General features: G+C 64.2%; 4 protein-coding genes and 1 long non-coding RNA gene across 8 annotated transcripts in view; 2 read left to right on the top strand and 3 right to left on the bottom strand.

Annotated features, from left to right (window-relative positions):
• Positions 1–3,614, top strand: part of LOC119696724 (metabotropic glutamate receptor 6-like) — a 10,562-nt gene extending 6,948 nt beyond the window's left edge. The window contains exons 10-11 of the mRNA XM_038126531.1: positions 2,517–2,908; positions 3,359–3,614. Coding sequence (XP_037982459.1) covers positions 2,517–2,908; positions 3,359–3,508 — 542 coding nt within the window. The 3' untranslated portion in view covers positions 3,509–3,614. The remainder of the gene's footprint in view (positions 1–2,516; positions 2,909–3,358) is intronic.
• A 2-nt stretch (positions 3,615–3,616) lies between these two features.
• LOC119696782 lies at positions 3,617–4,676 on the bottom strand. Its single transcript, XR_005255648.1, has 3 exons — positions 4,564–4,676; positions 4,131–4,288; positions 3,617–3,762 (listed from the first exon to the last, which is right to left on the bottom strand). It is a non-coding gene; the product is annotated as an uncharacterized LOC119696782 (long non-coding RNA).
• Positions 4,677–4,696: 20 nt separating this feature from the next.
• ZWINT (ZW10 interacting kinetochore protein) lies at positions 4,697–7,711 on the bottom strand. Its single transcript, XM_038126520.1, has 8 exons — positions 7,670–7,711; positions 7,166–7,250; positions 6,680–6,785; positions 6,051–6,217; positions 5,762–5,812; positions 5,292–5,374; positions 4,869–5,043; positions 4,697–4,741 (listed from the first exon to the last, which is right to left on the bottom strand). The coding sequence occupies exons 1-8, from the start codon at positions 7,696–7,698 to the stop codon at positions 4,697–4,699; spliced, it is 741 nt and encodes a 246-aa protein (XP_037982448.1). The 5' UTR covers positions 7,699–7,711.
• Positions 7,712–7,959: 248 nt separating this feature from the next.
• On the bottom strand, positions 7,960–11,449 carry TSR2 (TSR2 ribosome maturation factor). Of its 3 annotated transcripts, none has more exons than XM_038126576.1 (5): positions 11,266–11,449; positions 9,825–9,915; positions 9,632–9,723; positions 8,700–8,933; positions 7,960–8,250 (listed from the first exon to the last, which is right to left on the bottom strand). In XM_038126576.1, exons 1-5 carry the CDS (start codon positions 11,341–11,343, stop codon positions 7,981–7,983), a joined length of 765 nt encoding a protein of 254 aa, XP_037982504.1. In that variant the 5' UTR covers positions 11,344–11,449; the 3' UTR covers positions 7,960–7,980. The 3 variants fall into 3 exon arrangements, with proteins under 3 accessions (XP_037982504.1, XP_037982503.1, XP_037982506.1); XM_038126575.1 differs by lacking the exon at positions 11,266–11,449 and adding an exon at positions 10,105–10,257; XM_038126578.1 differs by lacking the exon at positions 11,266–11,449 and adding an exon at positions 10,141–10,200.
• A 147-nt stretch (positions 11,450–11,596) lies between these two features.
• On the top strand, positions 11,597–23,715 carry WNK3 (WNK lysine deficient protein kinase 3). Of its 2 annotated transcripts, XM_038126530.1 has the most exons (21): positions 11,597–12,188; positions 13,501–13,673; positions 13,738–13,958; positions 14,021–14,178; positions 14,253–14,341; positions 14,419–14,638; positions 15,020–15,230; positions 15,487–15,617; positions 15,688–16,082; positions 16,119–17,031; positions 17,108–17,224; positions 17,607–17,717; positions 17,801–17,828; positions 17,896–17,976; positions 18,084–18,709; positions 19,238–19,391; positions 19,879–19,925; positions 20,198–20,400; positions 20,759–20,970; positions 21,403–21,522; positions 22,140–23,715. In XM_038126530.1, exons 1-21 carry the CDS (start codon positions 11,874–11,876, stop codon positions 22,373–22,375), a joined length of 4,761 nt encoding a protein of 1,586 aa, XP_037982458.1. In that variant the 5' UTR covers positions 11,597–11,873; the 3' UTR covers positions 22,376–23,715. The 2 variants fall into 2 exon arrangements, with proteins under 2 accessions (XP_037982458.1, XP_037982456.1); XM_038126528.1 differs by having other exon boundaries at positions 15,688–17,031.
• Positions 23,716–23,958: the final 243 nt, after the last annotated feature.

Raw genomic sequence — 23,958 nt, forward strand, 5'->3', positions numbered from 1 at the left:
CCTACGAGCAGGAGGAGAAGGTGGGTTGTCCATGATGGGTTTGGGGTGCCCCTGGTGTGTTTGGGGTGCCCATGGAGGATTTAGGGTGCTCATTTGGGGTCCCCCAGGGTGGGAGTGCATCAGGTGAGGCTTGCCCTACGAGCAGGAGGAGAAGGTGGGGTGTCCATGATGGGTTTGGGGTGCCCCTGGTGGGTTTGGGGTGCCCAGGGCAGGTATGGGGTGCCCCTGGTGGGTTTGGGGTGCCCAGGGCAGGTATGGGGTGCCCCTGGTGGGTTTGGGGTGCCCACGGAGGATTTAGGGTGCTCATTTGGGGTCCCCCAGGGCGGGAACGCATCGGGCGGGACTCCCCCTACGAGCAGGAGGGGAAGGTGCAGTTCGTCATCGACGCCGTGCTGGCCATGGCCCACGGGCTGCACTCCATGCTGGGCGAGGCCTGCCCGGGCGGGGGGCTCTGCGCCCACATGGACCCCCCCGATGGGCGCCGCCTGCTCACCCACATCCGCAGGGTGGCCTTCAACGGTACTGGGGGCGCTGGGAGACACTGGGATATGGGGTGAGCACTGGGAGGGAGCTGGAGACCATACTGGGAGCTACTGGGAGACACTGGGATATACTGGGGTGGCACTGGGAGAGAGCTGGGGGCACTGGAGACCATGCTGGGAACCACTGGGATGTACTGCGGGGGCTGGAGAATGTACTGGGACATACTGGGAGGCACTGGGATGTACTGGGAGGCACTGGGAAGGGGATGGCAGCACTGGAGACCATACTGGGACATACTGGGAGGTACTGGGAGGGTAGTGGGATGGGAGCACTGGTTTGCCTTGTACTGGGGGCACACTGGGGCTGGGGGGGGTCATTGACCTTTCCGGTGGGGTGGCAGGGGGTGTCCCTGACCTAGACCAGTGGTTACTGGTTTATACTGGTCTGTACTGGTGCACAGGCAGCGCGGGGACGCCGGTGTCCTTCAACGAGAACGGGGACGCCCCCGGGCGCTACGACATCTTCCAGTTCCAGGGGGGCAACGGCACCGGGGCCTACCGGGCTGTGGGGCAGTGGGTGCAGGGGCTGCACCTGCAGGTGGGTCCGGAACCCCTGAGCCCCCCAGAGCCCAGGGGTGCCCCCCAGAGGAGCCCCCCGGGGTATCCCAGTGGCCAGCTGGGGGCACTGGGTGGGGATGCCCTGTTCCCCCTGGGTGGGTGTCCATGGGGGGCTTGGGGGAACCACGGGGTGTCCCTGGGGGGTGTTTGGGTTTTCCATTGGGTGTTCGGGGTGTCCCTGGGGTGTTTGGGGTGTCCATGGGGGGTGTTTGGGTTTTCCATAGGGTGTTCAGGGTTTCCATGGAGGGTTTGGGGGATCCATGAGGTGCTCATGAGGGGTTGGGATGTCCATGGGGTGTTCAAGGTGTCCCTGGGGAGGTTTGGGGTGACCCTGACCATCCCCCCCCCAGGAGGACGCCATGGCCTGGGGCTCCAACTCGTCGTCGCCGCCGCCCTCGGTGTGCAGCCTGCCGTGCGGCCCCGGCGAGCGCAAGAAGCCGGTGAAGGGGGTTCCGTGCTGCTGGCACTGCGAGCTCTGCGGGGGCTACCAGTACCGGGCCGACCTGTTCACCTGCCTGCCCTGCGCCCCTCACCTGCGCCCCACGCCCAACCGCACCGCCTGCCGCCCCACGCCCGTGCTGCGCCTGAGCTGGGGCCACCCCTGCGCCGCCGTCCCGCTGGCCCTGGCCACGCTGGGGCTGATGGCCACCGCCTTCGTGCTGGCCACCTTCGTGCGGCACCACGAGACGCCGATCGTCAAAGCGTCGGGGCGCGAGCTGAGCTACGTCCTGCTGGCCGGCATCGCCCTGGTCTACGCCATCACCTTCCTCATGGTGGCCGAGCCCGGCGTGGGGGTCTGCGCCCTGCGGCGACTCTTCCTGGGCATGGGCATGAGCCTGACCTACGCCGCGCTGCTGACCAAGACCAACCGCATCTACCGCATCTTCGAGCAGGGTGAGGGGCTGGGGGGCACGGGGTGAGGGGCATGGGGTGAGGGGCTGGGGGGCACAGGTGAGGGGCTGGGGGTAACAGGAGGGGCTGGGGGGCACGGGGTGAGGGGCTGGGGGGCACAGGTGAGGTTGGAGGGCACAGGGTGAGGGGCTGGGGCCGGGGTCTCACCCGTGCCATGCTCTCACCAAGACCAACTGCATTGCCACATCTCTTGAGCTGGGTGAGGGGCACAGGGGCAGGGTGGGGTGGGAAGACAGGGTGAGGGGCTCTGGGCAGGGGTGAGGGGCGCTGGGGGGTGGGAGCCTGGAGTGAGGGGCTGCATGAGGGACATGGGACAGAGTCCCCACCCTGTGCTCCTCACTGAGACCAGCCCCATCCCCAAGGGAGGTGACTTCCAGGGCCTCCAAAATGTTTTGGGGTTCCGTATGAGGCTGAGGGACATGGGGTACCCCAACCCCCACCGCCTTCAGGCCAGGCGAGTTCTGGGGGTGCCGGCAGCCCCCCGTAACCCGCCGTGCCCCGCAGGGAAGCGCTCGGTGACGCCGCCGCGCTTCATCAGCCCCACCTCGCAGCTGGTCATCACCTTCACGCTCAGCGGGCTGCAGCTGGTGGCCGCGGCCACCTGGCTGCTGGTCCGGCCACCCCACGCCCTCATCGACTACGAGATGGGCCGGACCCCCGACCCCGAGGCGGCGCGGGGGGTCCTGCGCTGCGACATGGCCGAGGGGGCCACGCTGGCCTGCCTGGCCTACGCCCTGCTGCTGATGCTCACCTGCACCGTGTACGCCGTCAAAGCGCGCGGCGTCCCCGAGACCTTCAACGAGGCCAAGCCCATCGGGTTCGCCATGTACACCACCTGCGTGGTGTGGCTCGCCTTCGGGCCCATCTTCTTCGGCGCCGCCCAGTCGGCAGAGAGGGTGAGGAGGGTTTGGGGTCCCTGGGGGTATTTGGGGGGGTCCCTGGGGGTATTTGGGGGATCAGCGTGGGCACACATTGTCTGGTTTGTCTTTAGGCCCATCTTTGGCACCACCCAGTCAGGAGAGAGGGTGGGAGGGAGGCCTGGGGCTCCTGGGGGTGTTTGGTGGATCCCTGGGAGGTTTCTGGGGGGCCCTGGGGATATTTGGGGGGTCACTGTGGGCACACATGGTCTGGTTTGCCTTCAGGCCCATCTTCGGCACCGCTCAGTTGGCAGCGAGGATGAGGAGGGGGATTTGGGGGGTCCCTGGGGGTATTTGGAAGTCTCCTGGCGCGGTCCCTGTTTTGGGGTCAATGGGATTTAGCCATCAATGGGATTTGGGCGTCAGTGGGACTTAGGATGGAGGATTTTGGGGTCAGTGGGATTTCGGGGTACCGTTTTTGGGGTGCAGGTGCACGTGCAGACGGCCACGCTGACCGTGTCCATGTCGCTGTCGGCTTCGGTGCCGCTGGGGCTCCTCTACGCCCCCAAGGTCTACGTGATCCTGCTGCACCCCGAGCGCAACCAGCCCAAGCGGCGCGGGGCCGACCCGCCCCCGTAGGGACCCCCGGATTGGGGGAACCCCGGCACCCCGAAACCCCTGAGCCCCCTCCCCACAATAAAGCTGCTCCTGCAAACCCCCAGAAATGGCTTTTTTTTGGGGTGAGACAGAGCTGGAGAAACGGTGGCCGTGAGTTTATTGGGGTGCAGTGGGGCTTTTTACTGGGGGGGGATAGAGGGGGATCCCCCGTTTTCAGGGACCCCCCCCACCAGTAGCTCCAGCCACCGTGTCAGAGTGGGGGGGTCTGGGGGTGCCTGTGGAGGAAAAGGGGGTTTGGGGCTCACTCCCAGGACCCTCCCGTGCCCCCTTGAGAGCCACCCTGAACCCACCAAGAACCCTAAAACCATCCCTGGGATGCCCAAGTGACTCTGGGACACCCCCAAATTGCCCTCAGTGACCCCCAAGTGAGCCCCCCAGGACCCCCAAACCACCTCCAGGCAACCCCCAGTGCCCCAGGAACCCCAAAATTGCCCTCAGCCCTCCCCCAGTTGCTCCCCCGGGAACCTCCAACCCACCCCCAGGGTCCCTCAAATTGCCCCTGGATCCCTAAACCTGCCCCACAGATCCCTAATCCCCTCTGAGGGACCCCCAAACTCCCCCAGGAAACCCCCAAAGGACTCACAGGGATGGGGGGGGCCCCCTTTGGGGGGGGGCAGCAGTCGCACCCCCCCGCTCTGGGGGTACCCCGGCTCCAGCTCCAGCGTCCAGAGGGTCTGGGCATCCCGGGGGCCCCCCAGGACCTGCAGGAGCCCCAACTCCGGCTGCCAGTCCAGGGCGAACCTGGGGGATCACCGGGGGTTGGGGTGAGCCCCCCAATTAACCCCCAGCACCCCCAATCAACCCCCCCACCCTGGCAATTACCCCAAAGCCCCCCAGAACTGCCCCAAAGACCCCCTGACCTTCTACAAAGATCCCTCAACCTCTCAAACAGCCCCCCAATTACCCTCCTAAATGCCTCTACCCCTCCCAGCTACCCCCTAGACCCTTCACACCTCCCCCAAAGACCCCCAACTGCCCCCTCAGCCCCCCCCAAAGACCCCCCCAGCCCCCCTCACCTGTTCCTCAGGTGTGTCACCTCTGCCCAGAGGCTCCAGCTCTCCCAGCAGCGCTGCTGCAGCTCCAGCAGCCCCGGGCCCAGGGGTGGGGGCAGCCCCAGGGGGGGTTCCTGGGGGTAAAAGGAGGAGGTGCTCAAACCCCAAAACCACCCAGAACCCCCCAGAGCACCCCCACAGCCTTCCTGACCCCCAAAAATCCTCCCATAAATCCCCTCAAGCCCTCCCAGTGCCCGCTCAGCACCCAGTTCCTCCCCTGAGCCCCCAAATCCTCCCCAGCCCCCCAAAATCCCCCCCAAGGCACTCACCTGTAGCTGGACCCCCCCACTGGGGGTGAGGGACAGACGAAGGGGGGGCAGGGAATGGGAGGAGCCGGGAGGGGGTCCCAGCTCCAGCTCCAGCTCCAGCTTGGGGGTCCCTGGGGAGGGAGGCAGCACCTGGACCCCCGCCAGGGCCTGGTACAGGTGGCACGAGGCCTCCACCCTGCGGGAAATGACAGTCTGTGGGTGGGGGGGACACGACCACCCCCCCAAAACTCCCTGAGTCCCCTCCACTATCCCAGCAGCCAGCCCCACCTGGACCCCCACTGGGTTCATTTCCAGGGCTCTCCCCCACCCTGAGAACCCCTCCCCAATACTGGAGGTCCCCCTCAGGACCCTAGGACCACCCCCCAAAAATCCCAGGGGCCCCCGACCCTGTGCCCCCCATGGCCCCCTCCCCTGTCCCCTCACCTGGCCGCTGTCTCCCGCAGCCCCTGCAGCGCCTCCTGCCGGCCGAGCCGCTGCAGGCGCCGCTCCTGAACCCGCCGGAGCAGCTGGGGGAGAAAGAGACCCCAAAATGGGGAGAAAACACCCCAAATTAGAGGGAGAAAAAACCCCAAATTTTGGGGGGGAAATACCTCCGACTAGGGGAGAACGAGACTCCAAATTCAGGGGGAACAAGACCTCAAACTGGGGGAGAAAAATTCCAATTTGGAGGGGAAAAATATCCCAAATTTGGGGAGAAAAAGACCCCCAGGCTGCAGAGGAAAGAGATCCCAAATTGGGGGTAGACCCCAAAAGGGGGAGAAGGAGCCAAGAGCCGAAGTGAGAAGGAACCCCAGAATGGACTCCCCGTGGGCAGGGGCACCCCAAGGTAAGTAGGACCCACCAGGAGCCCCCACAGGGCAGGGGGACCCCAAAGAGTGTCCCCCCAGTCTCACCTGGTCCCGTCTCTCTGTGGCCTCACACACCTTCACCTTCAGCTCTTCTTGCTGGGGGAGGGAGTGACAGCAGCCATGGGAGCCCCCAGCCCCACACTGTGCCCCCAACCCCCAGAGGAGCCCCCAGCCCCACACTGTGCCCCCAGCCCTCCCGCACCCACAGAACCCCCCCAGGACCCACATTGTGCCCCCAGCACCCATGGGACCCCTAAGACCCACATTGTGCCCCCAGCCCCCTAGGGACCCCCATCCCCCCAGGGATCCCCCAGGGCCCCTGGGACCCCCGTACCTGTTCCAGCCGTGCTCCCAGGGTCGCCCTCCCTCGCTGCAGCAGCTGCTGGCCCCGGTGCAGCTGGGCCAGGGCGGGGGGCAGGGCCTCCCCCAGGGCCGCCAGGGCCCCCCCGTACCTCGCCTTCAGCTCCCGCCAGCGCCCCCGCGCCTGCGCCGCCACCTCGCCTGGGGGGAGCCCCACATCAGCCCCTCCAAAAAGGCAGGGACCCCAAAAGGGAATCACCAATCCCTGCCAAAGGGGTCCCAGGATCTCCCAAACCAGACCCAGGAAGCCCCAAAGAAGACTCAAATGTATGGGATTTCCCAAACATCCCCTGAGCTCCCTCCCCAGGGAGACCTAAGAACTCCCAAACCTCTGCCCCAAACCGGACCCCAGAACTCCCAAAGGGGACCCAGGAACCCCCAAACCCCTGCCCCAAACCTGACCCCAGAACTCCCAAAGCCCTGCCCCAAAGGGACCCAGGAACTCCCAAAGTGGACAAGGAAGGTCAAGGGGATTTTAGGTTCAGGGCTAAACCAAGAGTTTGGGGTCTCAGGGGGTTTTGGGGGGCTCACACAGGCTGTGGGCAGCTCTGGGTTCAGTTTAGGGGGGATCAGGGGGTTTTGGGGTTCAGTTTGGCGGCTCACGCAGGTTGGTGGTGGCCGGGGGCAGCCCCGGGTTCTCGATGACCCCCAGGAGCAGCTTCAGCACCCGGAGCTGGGACAGGAGCAGCTTCTGCTTCCGCCGAGTGTCCTGGGGGGCAGGTTTGGGGTGTCACGGGAGATTTGGGGTGCCAAGGGGTTTGGGGGAGATCATGGAGCAAGTATTAGAGGTGTAGCGAAAATATGGAGTGTGGAGAGGAGAACTAGGGGGATAAAGGAGAATTTTTCGAGGAAAATAAGGGGCAGAATGACAAAATAGGGCAGTTGAGAAGGTTTAGGGGACAAATACGGGAGTCACTAAAAGAATCAAGGCCAGATAGGGCGGCTGTGAGAAATTTGGGGGGTCAGAAGTAATTTAGGGGAGATGTGGGGGTGTTAGGGGGCAAATGGAGAGGTCAAGGACAGCTACGGGGGAGACGCAGGTGCTGCAGGTCTATTCTGAGGTGCTGCAGGGCAGTTTTAGGGTCTCACCATTTGATGTTCCACCAGGACTCGGGTGGGGACATCACCCTCCTCCTCCTCCAAGGCCAGGGCGGCCTCGAGCGCTGCCAGCGCCCTGGGGACACGCGTGGGGACACGGGTGGGGATGGGGGGGACACCCCCCAGACCCCTCCAGAAACGAGGAGATCCCCCCAATACCCCGCAGTGACACGAGACAACCAGGACCCCTCCTCGGACACGCGTGAGGTCCCGGGGACCCCCGTGGGGATGAAGAGACCCCTCGGCGACCCCCTTCCATCCCCTCCCCAGAGCCCCCGGGACAGGCGTGAGGGCACGGAGGCACTGCAGTGCCCCGTGTGGGGCTGGGCGCCACCCCTAAGAGCCCGTAAGGACCCGGTGACCGCTCAGGGACCCCAATGGCACCCAGCGGACCCCCTGAGGCCCCCGCAGGCTCGTGGGGGCCGCCCCCGAGCCAAGATGGCGGCCGGGCAGCCCTCAGGGGTTCCCGCCGTTGGGGGGGGGTCGCGCGCTCACCCCCTCGCGCGCTCCAGCCGCGCCGCCATCCCCGCCGCGTCTTCCCGCTCTCCTGCCTCGCTCCGCCCACCCGAGCGGCGGCGACCAATCAGCGCCCGCGACCACCCCGTTTGAGTCCAGCTGACCAATCGCCGCGTGGGAAGGGCGAAGGGCGTTCCCACCGATGCAAAGTGTAGCCAATCACAACGCGTGGTGAGAAAGCCACGCCCCTCACGGCCCTGGAGCCCTCAGAGCGGCCGCCATGATGGGCGGGGCACTGGGAGGGACTGGGTTATACTGGGAGGGACGGGGTTAAACTGGGAGGGACGGGGTTATACTGGGAACGATCTCTGGGGTCGCAGTGGGGCCAGGGGCTCTCTAAGCGGCCTCTCCCTCCAATAATCACACGAGTCCTCTTCCCACACCCCCATAGGGGTAGGGCCTTTATTCCCCCCAGTTTGGGGAGCAGGGTGGGGGAGGGGTGTCCCCCAAGCTGGGGGGGGGACACACAGGACACCCCTCCCCCCATCATCGCCGCCGCCGCCGCTGCACCACGGTCCAGCCGTCCGAGGGGGGCGGGGGTGTCCCGCACTCCATGGCCTGGGGGGGACAATGATGTCATCAGTGTGACTTCCCCCCTCCAAGTGATGTCATCGGTGTCACACACACCCCCTTGGTGACATCATCAGTGCCCCTCCTCTTCCATCACAGGCGTCCTGGGGGGTCCCTCTCCCTAAATTTGGTGACACCACCACTGCTCCACCCCCTTCCCAACTGTCCCCTGTTTCCCGTCACTTGATGACATCATCAGGACTGAATGACATCATCAGGAATGACACCATCACGCTCTAGCCCCTCTTTACTTGGGGTTCCTGGGGAGTCACCACCCCCAATTTAATGACATCATCGGTATCTCCCCCCAGTTACACCCCATGACATCATCACCACATCCCCGCCCCTTTGATGGCATCACCAGCACCCTCCCAATCCCACTGGCTCCCAAGCAATGACATCACCAGCTCCCCATGACATCATCCCAACGATGCGACGCCCTCACCTCCTCGCCGCTCTCCTCCTCTTCCTCCTCCTCCCCTCGCTCCGCAGGGCTCCGGGGGGCTGTTGGGGGGGTCCCGGGGGGGCTCTGGGGGTCCCCCCCCGGGCGGGCGGTGGCCAGGGCGGCGGCCAGGGCGGGGCCGCGCCGGGCCAGAGCCCCCAGGGCCGCCCCCACCCCCCCAACATCCCCCCCCCGCGCCCGGGCAAAGAGGGTCACCAGCTCCTGGCTGACCTGCAGGGGGGACACTGGGATGGACTGGGGAGGGGACTGGGATGGACTGGGAGGGGACTGGGATGGACTGGGATGGACTGGGGAGGGGACTGGGATGGACTGGGGAGGGGACTGGGATGGGTGTGGGGGATGCTGAGGGCGATGTGTGGGACTGGGATGGACTGGGATGTACTGGGGAGGGGACTGGGATGGACTGGGATGTACTGGGGAGGGGACTGGGATGGACTGGGAGGGGACTGGGATGGGTGTGGGGGATGCTGAGGGCGATGTGTGGGACTGGGATGGACTGGGAACCACTGGGGAGGGCACTGGGATGGACTGGGATGGCTCTGGGGATGCTGAGGGTGATGTGTGGGACTGGGATGCACTGGGAAGAACTAAAAGAGCACCGAGAACAGACTGGTCTATACTGGGAGGCACTGGGAACACTCAGGGTGGTGGTAACAGGCTGGGGATGGACTGGGATGAACTGGGAGTGGCTGCTGGGAACATCCTTGTCCATACTGGTTTATACTGGGAGCTACTGGGAGCACCTGGGAAGGGACCAAGGATACCAGGAGGGGACAAAGGCCACCAAAAGATGCTGAGAGCAGCCCGAGGACAAACTGGGCCGTACTGGGAGTGCCGGGGGGAGGCTGGCCGCTGCTGGGAGCACACTGCTCCATACTGGTCCGTACTGGTCCGTACTGGGAGCCCACCTGCTGCAGGCTGCCGTCCTCCACCACCGTGTCGAACTCGTTGTCCATCACCTCGGCCAGGAAATCCTCCACCTCCTCCTGCTCCAGGTCAGCTGGGGGGATGATCGGGGGGGGTGGGGGGGGGTGTCACCTCTGCCCCTCCCCCTCCCCCGGACCCTCCCTCCCCCCGGGGTGGGGGAGGGGCAGCACGCACCGTTCTGCGTGAAGAAGTCGAGCAGCGCCGAGCTGAGCCACGCGGCCTTTTCGGGACCCTGCGGCCCCCCGAAGCCCTGCGCCACCGCCAGCTGCGGGGACAGCCCCGGGGGGACATGGGCACAGCCCGGTGCCCCCTTCTGTGGCCCCAGGTGTCCCTCGGGGCCCCCTCACGCTGCCCCCGCCTCACCTGCAGCGCCGCCCACCCCCCCCAGCACAGCTCGCAGCTGTCCCCAGTGCCCCCCCAAGGTGTCCCCAGGTATCCCCGGTGTCCCCCTCACCTGCAGCGCCGCCCACCCCCCCAGCACGGCCCGCACCCCCTCCGCGAACAGCGCCCGCGCCTCCACCCCGGGGGCCGCCATGACAGCGCTGCGCAGGCCGCGCGGCCGAGCGCCGAATCGGCGAGCGAGCGAGGCACGGAGCGATCCCCGAGTCACCGATGGACGCGTGGGGGCGTAGTGAGGGGGCGTGACGGGACATGGGCGTGGCATAAGGGGCGTGGCCTCAGACAGAGGCAGGGCTGGACTACAGCTCCCGACAGCCCCCGCGCGGCGGTGGTCACGTGGCGAGGGTGGGGGGGCTGGGGTCTTGGGGGGGACACAGGGGGGATATGGGGGCATGGGGGGATATGGGGGACAGCGGGCTGTGGGGGGATATGGGGGCTGTGGGGGGATATGGGGCCCAGAGGGCCGTAGGGGGATATGGGGGAGAGGGGTTATAGGGGGGCTATGGGGAACAGGGGGCTATGGGGTGCAGGTGGCTCTGAGGGATATAGGGCACAGGGGGGATTTGGGGGCACTATAGGGGGTGGGGGGCACACAGGGGCTGGAGGGACGTGGAGAAGCTCTAGGGGGGGGGGTTATAGGGGTTATAGGGACTGGGGTCTTTCTATGGGGTATAGGGGTTATAGGGGCTGGGGGCTCTCTCTATGGGGTATAGGGGTTATAGGGGCTGGGGTCTCTCTATGGGGTATAGGGGTTATAGGGGCTGGGGTCTCTCTATGGGGTATAGGGGTTATAGGGGCTGGGGGCTCTCTATGGGGTATAGGGGTTATAGGGGCTGGGGTCTCTCTATGGGGTATAGGGGTTATAGGGGCTGGGGGCTCTCTATGGGGTATAGGGGTTATAGGGGCTGGGGTCTCTCTATGGGGTATAGGGGCATTAGGGGCTGGGGTCTCTCTATGGGGTATAGGGGTTATAGGGGCTGGGGTCTCTCTATGGGGTATAGGGGTTATAGGGGCTGGGGGCTCTCTATGGGGTGTGGGGGCTTTAGGGGCTGGGGGGCGCTATGAGTCTCTATGGGGGGGACTATAGGGGATGCACAGATCCTAGGGGGGGCTATAGGGGGTGGGCTATGGTGGTCCAGGGGGGCTATAGGGGTCAGAACTGGGCACACCCCGCCCCTACAGGCGGGGGGGGGGGAGGGGGGGGGGGCTGCGGTACCTGTGGCATCCTAGGGGGGGGTACCTTTGACACCCGGGGGACCCGAGGGTACCCATAGCATCCTTTGGGGGTACCCATAGCACCCTTTGGGGGTACCCATAGCTCCCGAGAGCGTCCCGAGGGTACCTATGGCATCCTTGGGGGCGGGCGTACCTGTAGCATCCTTTTTGGGGGGGGGGGCTGCCCCCGGAAGTCCTTCCTCCGCAGGAAGAGCAGCCGCTGTGCGGGGGGGGGGGGGGCCGGGGAGATGCTTCCACCCCCCCCAGATTTCGGGGACCCCCCCAATTAACCCCGCTGCCCTTATTAATTACACCCTCCCCCCCCCCCCCCGATTGCCCCCCCCCCCCGCCCCATCGAAGCCTCTTTGTCTCCCCCGCAGGTCCCCCCCGCGGGGGAGGGGGTGACGCGGCCACCGCCGCTGCCACCCGAGGGGGGGGACACCCCTAAAATCGAGGTGACCCCCCCCAGACCCCCTAAACCACCCCGGACACGCGGCCCCCTCCCCCCCTTCATCCATAGGGGCAGCTGGGGCTGGCGAGGGGGCGGCGGGGGGGTCACCCCCTAAAATTTTCGGGCGGGTGGGAGGGGGGGAGGGAGTGGGGACAACCATGGCCGCCGATCTGGGGGACCCCAAAACTCCCGCGTCCCCCCCCGCCCCCCCAAAACGCTTCTTCCGCAAGAGCGTGGAGGTGCTGGAGGAGGAGGAGCGGGGCGAGCGCGGCGGCGACCCCGGCCCGCGGGGCGACCCCCGGCTCGGGGGGGGCGAGGAGGGCGAGGAGGAGGCGGAGATGAAGGCCGTGGCCACCTCGCCCGGCGGCCGCTTCCTCAAGTTCGACATCGAGCTGGGGCGCGGCGCCTTCAAGACGGTCTTCAAGGGCTTCGACACCGACACCTGGGTGGAGGTGGCCTGGTGTGAGCTGCAGGTGAGCCCCGAGCCGGGGGGGGAGTTTTGGGGGGGCTGGGGGGTCGTGAGATGGTGGGTGGGAGGTGGAATTGGGCTTTTTTAGGGTCATGGGGAGATGATGGTGGGTTTTTGGGGGGTTCTTGGTGGGGTTTGAGGCTCTTTGAAAGGTGGGGACGCCCCAAAATTTGTCATGAAGTGCCTGATTGGCTTCTCAAGTTGGTGTTGGACTTCTTCCAAAGCTGTGAGTGGCTCCCCAAACTCAGCTTGAGGCTCTTCTGATATCAGGGATCCCCAAAATCCTTCCTTGAGTCCCACAGTTGGTTCTTTGAGCTTACCTTGAACCCCTCTCAAACTCAGACATCCCCAAAATTCACCATGAAGCCCTTGACTGGTCCCACAAATTGATGTTGAAGCTCTTCTAAAGCTGTGATTGGTTTCTCAAACACATTTTGAGGCTCTTCCAGTATCAGTGATCTTCAAAATCCACTCATGAACCTTTCAGCTCACCTCGAGCCCCTCCCAAAGATGGGGACACCCCAAAATTCATCACGAACCCCCTGACTGGCCCCTGAAATCAAGACCCCAAAATCACCATGAACCCCACAGTTGACCACTCTTCCATCTCTGCACCCCACAGCCACCCCAAATCCCATCAATTCCCCCCAAAGTGAGCTGCTTGTCCCCCAAAGTGCTTTGTTACCCCCTGAAACTGGGGGTGAGGATGATGATGATGATGGAGTTTGGGGGTGAGGATGATGACCCTGGAGTTGGGGGATGATGATGATGACGATGACAATGATGATGATGATGGAGTTTGGGGGTGAGGATGATGATGATGATGGAGTTTGGGGTGAGGATGATGATGATGGTGGCGATGACCCTGAGGTTTAGGGATGATGGCGATACTGGGGTTGGGGAATAATGACGATGATGATGATGATGACAACCCTGGGATTTTGGGATGATGGTGATGATGATGATGATGATGACGATGATGATGACAACCCTGGGATTTTGGGATGATGATGATAATGACGATGATGATGACAACCCTGTGATTTTGGGATGATGGTGATGATGATGATTGATGACGATGATGATGACAGCCCTGGGATTTTGGGATGATGATAATGATGATGATGACAGCCCTGGGATTTTGGGATGATGGTGATGATGATGACACTGGAGTTGGAAGATGATGATGATGATGGTGCTGTCAACGACTGTGAGGTTTAGGCAGGATGATGATGATGATCCTGGGGCTGGGGGCTGACCCTGGCACCCGGAGCCAATGCTGCTGCCGGATTTTGGGGTGTGTCTGTGCCCCCCAGGACCGCAAGCTGACCAAGGCGGAGCAGCAGCGCTTCAAGGAGGAGGCTGAGATGCTCAAGGGGCTGCAGCACCCCAACATCGTCCGCTTCTACGACTCCTGGGAGTCCTCGCTCCGCGGCAAGAAGTGCATTGTCCTTGTCACCGAGCTCATGACCTCGGGCACCCTCAAGACGTGAGTTGGGGGCGCGGGGGGACACTGGGGGGGGGGTCCGGGCGTGGCTGACGGGACCCCACAGGTACCTCAAGAGGTTCAAGGTGATGAAGCCGAAGGTGCTGCGGAGCTGGTGCCGGCAGATCCTGAAGGGGCTGCAGTTCCTGCACACGAGGACGCCGCCCATCATCCACCGTGACCTCAAGTGCGACAACATCTTCATCACCGGCCCCACCGGCTCCGTCAAGATCGGCGACCTGGGGCTGGCCACGCTCATGCGCACGTCCTTCGCCAAGAGCGTCATCGGTGAGCGCCGCGGGGACCTCGGGGACGCCCCTGAGGGCCCCCCCTGACCGCCCACCCCACAGGCACCCCCGAGTTCATGGCCCCCGAGATGTACGAGGAGCGCTACGACGAGTCCGTGGACGTCTACGCCTTCGGGATGTGCATGCTGGAGATGGGCACGTCCGAGTACCCCTACTCCGAGTGCCAGAACGCCGCCCAGATCTACCGCAAAGTCACCAGCGTGGGTGTCCCACCGCCCCCTGAGACCCCCAAACCTCCCTCAGAGCCCCCCCAGGTCACCGTGTCCCCCCACAGGGCATCAAGCCAGCGAGTTTCCACAAGGTGACGGACCCCGAGGTGAAGGAGATCATCGAGGGCTGCATCCGGCAGAACAAGGCTGAGAGGTGAGGATGGTGGTCTGGGACCCCCTGCAGCCCCCCAGGATTGACCACACTGACCGCATGCCCCCACCCCACGCCAGGCTGTCCATCCGGGACCTGCTGGACCACGCGTTCTTCGCCGAGGACACGGGGCTGCGCGTGGAGCTGGCCGAGGACGACGCGGGGCTGGACCCGGCGCTGGCGCTGCGGCTCTGGGTGGAGGACCCCAAAAAGCTCAAGGGCAAGCACAAGGACAACGAGGCCATCGAGTTCAGCTTCAACCTGGAGGCTGATGTTCCTGAGGAGGTGGCCTACGAGATGGTGAGGGAGTGACCCCAAAAATCCTCAGGGTTGGGCCTGAATTGGTCTCGATTCTCCCCAAATGCAATGAGCTCCAAAATTGTGGCTCAGGCTCATCTTGAACACCCCCAAAGCCACTGACACCTCAAAATCCACCCAGGAACCCAACGGTTGGTCCCTCCAACTCTTCTTGAGCCCCTTCTGGAGCATAAGTCACCCCAAAATTCATCTCTCAACCTCAGCTTGAACCTCTTCCAAAACCAACGACGCCCCATAACTCATCCTTTAACCTCACCTTGGACCTCTCCCAAAACCAACACCCCCCAAAATTCCCTCTGGAACCAACCCCAAACCCCCCCAGCTCTCGCTGCCTCCCCTGGACACCCCAAATCCCTCCCTCAGGTGAAATCCGGGTTCTTCCACGAGAGCGACTCCAAGGCTGTGGCCAAATCCATCCGGGACCGGCTGGCGCTGGTGAGGAAGACGCGGGAGAAGAAGCAGGCGGAAGGCAGGGGGGGCCCCGAGAGCCGGGGGTGCCCCGAGAACGAGGACACCGAGGTGGATCAGCACGTGCGGCAGCAGCTGCTGCGGGAGCAGCCCCCGCCCGGCCCTGGTGAGACCCCAAAAGTGCCCCTGGACGCTCAGAACTGTCCCCAGACCCTCAAACTGCCCCCGGTGCCCCTAAAACTGCCCCTGGACACTCAGACCCTCAAACTGCCCCCTAAAACTGTCTCCAACCCCTTTAAACTACCCCCAGCGTCCTCAAAACTGTCCCCCCGTGCCCCCAAAGTGCCCTCAGCCCCCCAAAGTGCCCTCTGCCCCCAGTGAGACCCCCCAGCAGTGACCCCCCCCTCGCTCCCTCCCCACAGCTGAGGGGGTCCTGGACAACGCCCCCCCACTAGATGTCCCTGGTCCCTGCAGTGTCACCGGAGCACCTGAGCATCTCTGGGGGTACCCTCAGGGACCCCAGGATGGGGTGGCTCCCCCTGTGCCACCACTGGTAAGTGCCCGTCGCGCTGGGGGGTCCTGGGAGCGTCCAGACCCCCCTGGCACTGTCCCACGTCCTGCAGGTGAGCCAGGGGACCGAGGGGACAGCAGAGGATGGCGCCGGAGGAGCCACCACGGAGCCACCTGGGCCTGAGGGGGACCCCTGTGGCTGTGGCGGGGGGTCGGTGACAGTGGGGACACAGCCACAGGTGGCACCCGGGGCACCGGGGCCGGGGATGGCACTGGGAGTGGCAGCAGGGGTGGCACTGCCAGCTGCGGGGGTGACAGCGGCTCCTGGAGTGTCACTGGCGCAAGGAGTGCCTCCTCCTACTGGAGTGCCACCGGCCGCAGGGGGGACACCAGCTCTGGGGGTGCCACCTCCAGCTGGAATGCCACCAGCTCCAGGGGTGCCACCAGCCCAGGGGATGACATCAGTGCCGGGGGTGCCACCAGCCCAAGGGATGCCACCTGCTCCAGGGGTGACACCAGCCCAAGGGATGCCACCTGCTCCAGGAGTGCCACCCCCAGCTGGGGTTCCACCACAGTTGGTCCCCATGGTGCAGCTGCAGCCAGGCCTTGGAATGCCACCAACAGGCCCGGGAATGCCACCAGGTCCAGGAATGCCACCAGCCCAGGGGATGCCACCACAGCCAGTCCCCACCATGCAGCCGCAGCTGGTGCCAGGGATGTCACCAGCTCCAGGGATGCCACCAGTGGTGGGGATGTCACCAGCTCTGGGGGTGCCACCGCTGCCCATCATGACACCAGTCATGGGGATGTCACCAGCCCCGGAGATGCCACCTCCATCCATGATGCCACCAGCCCAAGGGATGCCACCTCCGTCTGTGGTACCAGCAGTCATGGGGGTGTCACCAGCCCCAGGGGTGCCACCTGTCCAAGGGATGCCACCACCATCCATGATGCCACCAGCCTCAGAGATGCCACCACCATCTCTGGTGCCACCAGCCATGGTGATGCCACCAGCACAAGGGATGCCACCAGCACAAGGGATGCCAGCTCCACCCATGATGCCACCAGCCCAAGGGATGCCAACTTCATCTGTGATGCCACCAGTCCCAGGGGTGCCACCTCCATCTGTACTGCCACCAGCCATGGGGATGTCACCGGCCCCAGAGATGCCACCACCATCCATGATGCCACCAGCCATGGGGATGCCACCAGCCCCAGAGATGCCACCACCACCCATGATGCCACCAGCCATGGGGATGCCACCGGCCCCAGAGATGCCACCACCATCCCCAATGCCACAACCCCCTACGCTCCCTGGCCCCGAGGACCCTTCGGTGCCCACCGAGGCCGCGTCCCTGCTGCGTGTCCCCGATGTCCCCGAGGTCCCCGGGCCGCGTGCCCGGCAGCGCCGTGCGTCGTACCAGCGCCCCGCCCGCTTCCAGCTCACCGTGCTGCAGGTCAGGGCGGGGCTGGGGGCCCGAGGGGCTGCGTGGGGACAGCCCGGCACGGTCACGGAGTGTCACCACCCCGCAGGTGTCCTCAGCTGGGGACAACACGGTGGAGTGCCAGCTGGAGACCCACGACAGCAAGATGGTCACCTTCAGGTTTGACGTGGATGGGGACGCGCCCGAGGACATCGCCTGCTACATGGTGACCCCCGAGCTGTCCCCGTGTCCCCAGCCTGTGTGCCCTTCCCCAATCTCTGTCCTCTGTCCCCAGTCCCTGTCCCCTTCTCCAGCCTGTGTCCATCTCTGATCTAAGTCCCTTGCCTCCAGTCCGTGTCCCCTCCTCAATGTCTGTCCCTCTCCCTCAATCTGTGTCCCCCACCCCAATTTGTGTCCCTGTGCCATCAGATCATGTCCCTGACCCATGTCCCCCCTCAATCTGTGTCCCCTTCCCCACTCTGTGTCCCCGTGTCCCCGGTCCATATCCCCTTCCCCAGTCTCTGTCCCCCTTCCCAACCTGTGTCCCCCCTCAATCTGTGTCCCCTTCCCCACTCCATGTCCCCCCCAAACCTGTGTCATCCCCACAGGTCGAGGACAACTTTGTCCTGGAGGGGGAGCGGGACAAGTTTGTGGAGGAGCTCAAGGCCATCGTGGAGCAGGCGCGGGGTCTCCTCGGGACCCCCGCCCCAGACCCCCAGGTGCTCCCCCTGCCCCCGCCCCCTCCTCACCCCTCCCCCCACCCAGACCCCCAGGTGACCCCCCCCAAATGTGTCTCCCCCAGGTGGGACCCCTGGAGCCGCCAGCGGGTGGTGAGTAGTGGGGGAGGGGAGGGGGCTGGGGTCGCCCCCCACCCGCTGACCCCTCTCCCCCCACCAGGGGAAGGCCCCCCCCAGTCGTCACCCGTGGGGCGCTGGAGGTTCTGCATCAACCAAACCATCCGGAACCGCGAGGCCACCGGTGCGTCCCCAGGGGCTGGGAGGGGACACGGACCTGCCACCACCTCCCCAGGGCCGGGGGGGTGTCACCCTCACCCCATCGCTGATGGGGGTGTCCCCTCCCCACAGGCCCCGGGGGACCCCCGCCCACCCAGAGAGCCCTGGGGACATCGCAGGGGGGTCCCCGAGGACAGGGGACAAACAAGAGCGGAGCGTCGGAGCAGGACGGGCCGGGGGAACCGGAGATGGGGGTCCCCAAAGCCCAGGAGCTGGATGTCCCACAGGGACAGGGGTCGGCTGTCCCCAAACTGGAGGAGATGGGTGTCCCCCAGGCTTTGGGGACAGCTGCCACCAGTCCCCAGGAGGTGGCTGAACCCACAGCACCAGAGAGGATTAACACCGAACCCCAAGATCTGGGGGTTCCCCAAGGCCCGGGACTGAGTGTCCCCAGCCCTGGACACCCAGACATGGCTGTCCCCAAACCTCCAGAGCTCAATGGCCACCAAGAGCCCCTCGTCCCTGGGGACACAGAGCCAGGTCTCCCCCAGGAGCAGGGGACAGTCACTGCCCCAGGGGAGCAGGAGGGACCTGGGGAACCGCCTGACCCCCCGGAGCTGGACGTGTCCCAAGAGCCAGGTGACCCCCAAGGACTGGGGACATTCGTCACTGGACCCCCAGAGCCACCAGGTGACCCCCAAGGACTGGGGACGTTTGTCACCGGTGCTTGGGGGCAGGAGGGACCCCCGGGACCAGAGGTGAGTGTCCCCCACCCCAAGAGCTGGACACCCCAGGTATCCTCCAGTCCCCAAGGTCCCAGCGCTCAGTGTCCCTCAAGGACCAGAGGCTGCTGTCCCCATCCCCAGAACTTCATCACTCCCCAAACCCCAAGACCTCGGTGTCCCCAACCCCAAACTCCCTATCCCCCAAACCCTGAGTCTTTGGTGTCCCTGAACCCCAAACCCCAACGCCCCAATGACCCCAGAACCCCATCCCCGAGGCCTTGATGACCCCCAGCTCCGAGACCCCAACGACCCTAAACCCAAATCCCCACACCTTTGGTGTCCCTGTAATCTCAAGATGTCCCCAGAACCCTCCACCCCAAGACCCCACTGACCCTGGTGTACCTTGACCGTGCTGACGCTCTGTTCCCATTCCCATCCCCATCCTCAATCCCGATCCCAACCTTGTTCCCATCCCCGTTCCCATATTCCCACCCCCGTGTTCCCGTATTCCCACCCCCGTGTTCCCGTATTCCCGTTCCCAACCCCGTTCCCGTCCCGCAGGCCGTGCCCCCCGCCCGCCCCCCGCCCGGGGGGGCCTCGTTCCCGCTGGGGCTGTGCCCCCGCCTGCGCAGCCCCCGCAAGGGCTGGGGGCGCCGCATCAAGAGCTGGGCCCGGCGCCTGCGCCCCCCCTCCGGAGGGGGGGACCCCCACACAGGTATGGGGGGCACCCCAAAACCCCTGGGGAGCCCCACACCCCATCTGTGCCCCCCCATGTACCCCTAAACCCCACCTGTGCCCCCCCATGTACCCCTAAATCCCATCATCCCATCTGTGCCCCCCATGTACCCCTAAACCCCATCTGTGCCCCCCATGTACCCCTAAACCCCACCTGTGCCCCCCCATGTACCCCTAAATCCCATCATCCCATCTGTGCCCCCCCTTGTACCCCTAAACCCCACCTGTGCCCCCCATGTACCCCTAAACCCCATCTGTGCCCCCCTTGTACCCCTAAATCCCACCTGTGCCCCCCCTTGTACCCCTAAACCCCACCTGTGCCCCCATACCCCTAAACCCCACCTGTGCCCCCCAATCATAGCCCTTCATGTACCCCCATGGGACCCCCATTTACACCCCCGTGTGCCCCCCCTGTACCCCCATTTACCCCTCTGTGCACCCCCCACTGACCCCCCCCTGTCCCACAGAGGAGCCAGAGGACCTCGGGGACCCCTCAAGGCGAGGGCACTGCCAGGTGGGTGTTGGGGACCCCAAAATGCTCCTGGGAGCCCCCCCAAACCTCCCATGGGACTCCCAAAAATCCACAGGGACCCCAAATCTGCCCCTGGGACCCTAAAACTGCCACAGGGATCCCCTAGAGACCCCCAAACTGTCCCAGAGTCCCCTAAACTGTGCCAGGGACCCCCAAATCTGCCTCAGGGACCCCAAAAAATCCCCAAGACCCCCTCCTAACCCCCCTCCACTCCCATCTCCTGTCACCCCTCTCTCTCCCCCATCCCTCCCCAGCCACCCCCCGAGCCCCCTGACCCCGAGGGCGACTGGGGGGGCCTCAGCTCAGGCAGCGAGAGCGGGGGCCTGGGGGGACCCCCGCACCCCCCCGGCGCCCCCCTGCTCCCCCCGGGGTCCCCCGAGACCCCCCTGAGCAGCGATGGGGACTCGGAGCCCGAGGACGAGGCGCTGCGGGAGCAGCTGCGGCGGCTGCGGGAAAAGTGAGTGAGGGGCTTTTGGGGGGTGGTTTGGGGGGGTCCTGGAGAGGTTTTGGGGGTTCCAAGGGGGCTTGGGGAGGTATGGGGGCACCCCTGACCCCACCTAGGCACATCCAGGAGGTGCTGGAGCTGCCTGTGTGGCAGGGCTAGGACCCTGGGGGGGTTTTGGGGGTCCCGGGAAGGAGTTTGGGGACCCCCTGTGACCCTCCCCTGACCCCTCCAAGCATGTCTGGGAGGTCCCAGGAGCCACCAGTGCAGCTCCCCAGGGGAGTTTGGGGAGCTCCCAGGGAGGTTTTGGGGCGTCTTGGGGGTCCCGGGAAGGGTTTTGGGGACCCCCTGTGACCCCCCCCTGCCCCCCCAGGCACATCCAGGAGGTTCTGGAGCTGCGGACACGGCAGGACCGGGAGCTGCAGGAGCTGCACCGACGGCTCCGAGCCCTCAAAGAGGCCCGGGGGGACCCCCCGAAATGGGGAGGGGGCGGTGGGACCCCCCCCCAGCGCGGCCATGGGGGGTCCCCGCGGCGGCCTCGGGGGGCCCGGGCGCGAGGGAGGGGCCGGGGCGTGGCCCTGACAGGTTTGGAGGGCAAAGAGGGGATTTTGGGGGACAGGGAGGGGATTTTGGGGGACAGGGAGGGGAGTTTTGGGTACGAAGGGGGGATTTTGGGGTGGGGGAGGGGGGTTGGGGTAAAAAAGGGAGGTTTTGGGGTGCAGGAGGGGGGGGATTTTGGGGTACAAAGGGGGGATTTCAGGATGCAAAAGGGGGTTTGGGGTGCAAAGAGAGGGTTTTGAGGTGCAAAGGGGGGATTTTGGGGTGGGGGGAGGGGGGTTGGGGTAAAAAGGGGAAGTTTTGGGGTGCAGGGAGCGATTTTGGGGGTGCAGGGTTTGGGGTAAAAAGAGGTTTTGGGGTGAAGGGAAAGGTTTTGGGGTGCAGGTTTTGGGGCAAAACCAGGAGGTTTTAGGGTGCAGGTGGGACCACCTTTTCCAAACTCCCCTCCCCCACCCGCAGAGGCTTCAGCCCCCTCCCCGGGCCCCCCGACCCCCCCGGCCCCCCCCAAAAAAGGGGCTCTTCACCGACGACCTGCACCGGCTGGTGGACGAGTGGGTCCAGGACACGGCAAGAGCCCAGGTGGGGGGGCTGGGGGGGGTTTTTGGTGGGCTGAACGGCTCCCTGCCCCATTTTAGGGGGGCTCTGGGGATTTTTGTGGGGCTGGAAGGGTCATTTGGGGGGGCTGGGAGGCCTGCACCCCTCTTTTGGGGGGCTGGAGAGGCCCTTTATCCCATTTTTAGACATCTGGAGGGATTTTTTTGGGGGGGCCTGAGATGGTTATTGGGGGGGGTTCAGGGGGCTGCTCCCCATTTTTGGGGGGCTCATGGGATTCTGGGGGGCTGGAGGGGCCCTGCACCCCATTTTTGGGGGTCTGGGGGTGGGTGGGAAGCTGAGCGGGTTTTTTGGGGAGGGGTTGGGATTGCTTTTAGGGAGCTGAACCTCTTTTTAGGGGTATGGGGGGATCTTTTGGGGGGCTGCACCCCAATTTTGTGGGGCTTCACCCAATTTTTGGGGGGCTAGGGGCATTTTGGGGGGCTGGCATGGTTTAGGGGAAAACCCTGAGCTCCCTTTTTTAGTGTCTGGGGGGGTCCCCATGGTCATTTTGGGGGGGTTTGAGGGGCCGGGGGTACCCTTCACTCCCTTTTTGGGGTGAAAATAACCTGAACCCACATTTTTTCCCCTCTCCCCTACCCCAGGCCACCTCCTCGTGGGTCTCCACCCTGCGCGGCACCCGTGGGACCCCCCGAAAATGGGGGGAGCTGCCCCCCCCCAAACCTGCCCTGCGTGGTGGGGGCAGCCCCCTCCCCCCAGGGGCCGAGTGAGGGGGGGGTCTCCGGACCCTGACCCCCCCCAAACCCCCCTGGTTTTGGGTCAAAATCCCAATTTCCAGCCCCCAAATCACTTTGTTTCACCCCAAAACGCCCTTGTTTAACCCCCCCGATTGGGCGACCCCAAATTTCCAGCCCTAAAAGTACCTCGTTTTACCCCAAAAATTCCCCTTCTTTTGGGTCCTGTGGTGTGACCCCCGTTTCTGGCCCCAAAATTGCCTTATTTTACCCTAAAATTCCCCTTTTTTTGCTGCCCCCGTGGGCTGAACCACTTTTTGGCCTCAATTCACCCCCAAATCCCCTTTTTAGCATACTTGACCCCCTGCAATTTCTGGCCCCAAAAGCACCTCATTTTGACCCCAAATCCCTCCTTTTTGGTCCCAAAATCTCTATACCAATCCTCCCTTTTTGGGTCATTCCCCCTTTGCAAGGTGACCCCAATTTCTGGTGCCCAAAATCCCCTCATTTCACCCCAAAACTCCCCTTTTTTGTGCTCTGCCCCCCCAATTTTCTGCCCCAAATGCCTCGTTTGACCCGAAAATCCCCTTTTTGGGCCTTTCCTCCTCTGCATGAGGTGACCCCATTTTTTAGCCCCCAAATCACCTCATTTCACCCCAAAAATCTCCTTTTTGTGGCCTTTCCACCCCTCTTTTTCACACCCCCTGAATGTGATGCCACTTGTTGGCCCCAAAATTGCCTTGTTTCACCCCAAAACCCCTTTCTTGGGCCTGTGTCTCCTTTTTTTACCCTCCCCACAACATAACCCCACTTTTTTGCTCCCCAAATTGCATCATTTCACCCCAAAAAATGTCTTTTGGGGCCTGCCCTTCCCCCTCAGGATATCACCCCAATTTTCAGCCCCAAAATCTCCTCATTTCACACAAAAATCCCCCTTTTTGGGCCTTGCCACTCTTTTTGTCCCAACACAAAACAACCCCAATTTTTAACCTCCAAACAGCCTCCCAAAACACCAACGGTTTTTGTCCCAAAACACCAACGGTTGAACCCAAACCTCTCATTTATCCCAAAATTCCTTTTTTTTCCCCCCTCAAAACACTCCAGAGCCCCCAAAATTCCCATTTTTCACCCAAAGCCCCTCACAGGCCTGGAGTTCCCCCTCACATGACAAAGCAGAGGGGCACGGGCTGTACTGGTTTTACTGGTGACCCACCCCCCCATATTGGTCATACTGGTGCAACAACCCCCTCTCATTCCTGTACCACTCCCTCTGCCCATTTTTGGGTCATTTTGTGGTGTTTTCCGCTCATCTACCTCACCCCTTCACCAAGCCAGTGAGATTTTGGGGTGAATTCTCGGGTGTTCTGGTTCGAGAGGGTGGGGAAGGCGTTTGTTTTGCGGGGAAATTGTTAAACAGCGCGGGAAAAAAAAAAAAATCCTAAAATTTAAGAAATAAAAGCGTGGCTGGTGCGCGCCACTCCCAAAATGGCGGCCGGCTCGCCACACTCAAGCTGGCGACGGCGGCGCCACGCCCAAGATGGCGGCCCCCGCCCCCTCACACCCAATGGGGGCGTTCCGTCCTTCCCAAAATGGCGGCCTCTCCCTTCCCAAGATGGCGTCGCGACGCGGCCAAAATGGCGCCCGGGCCCCGCCCTCTCCCTCCCCGTTTCCGCGTTTGAATAAAACTTTCCCGGGCGGCCCGGAGCGCGCAGAGGCCGCGGCGGCGGCG

This window comes from Motacilla alba, unplaced genomic scaffold (assembly GCF_015832195.1).
Source record: "Motacilla alba alba isolate MOTALB_02 unplaced genomic scaffold, Motacilla_alba_V1.0_pri HiC_scaffold_35, whole genome shotgun sequence".
Classification (NCBI taxonomy): domain Eukaryota; kingdom Metazoa; phylum Chordata; class Aves; order Passeriformes; family Motacillidae; genus Motacilla; species Motacilla alba.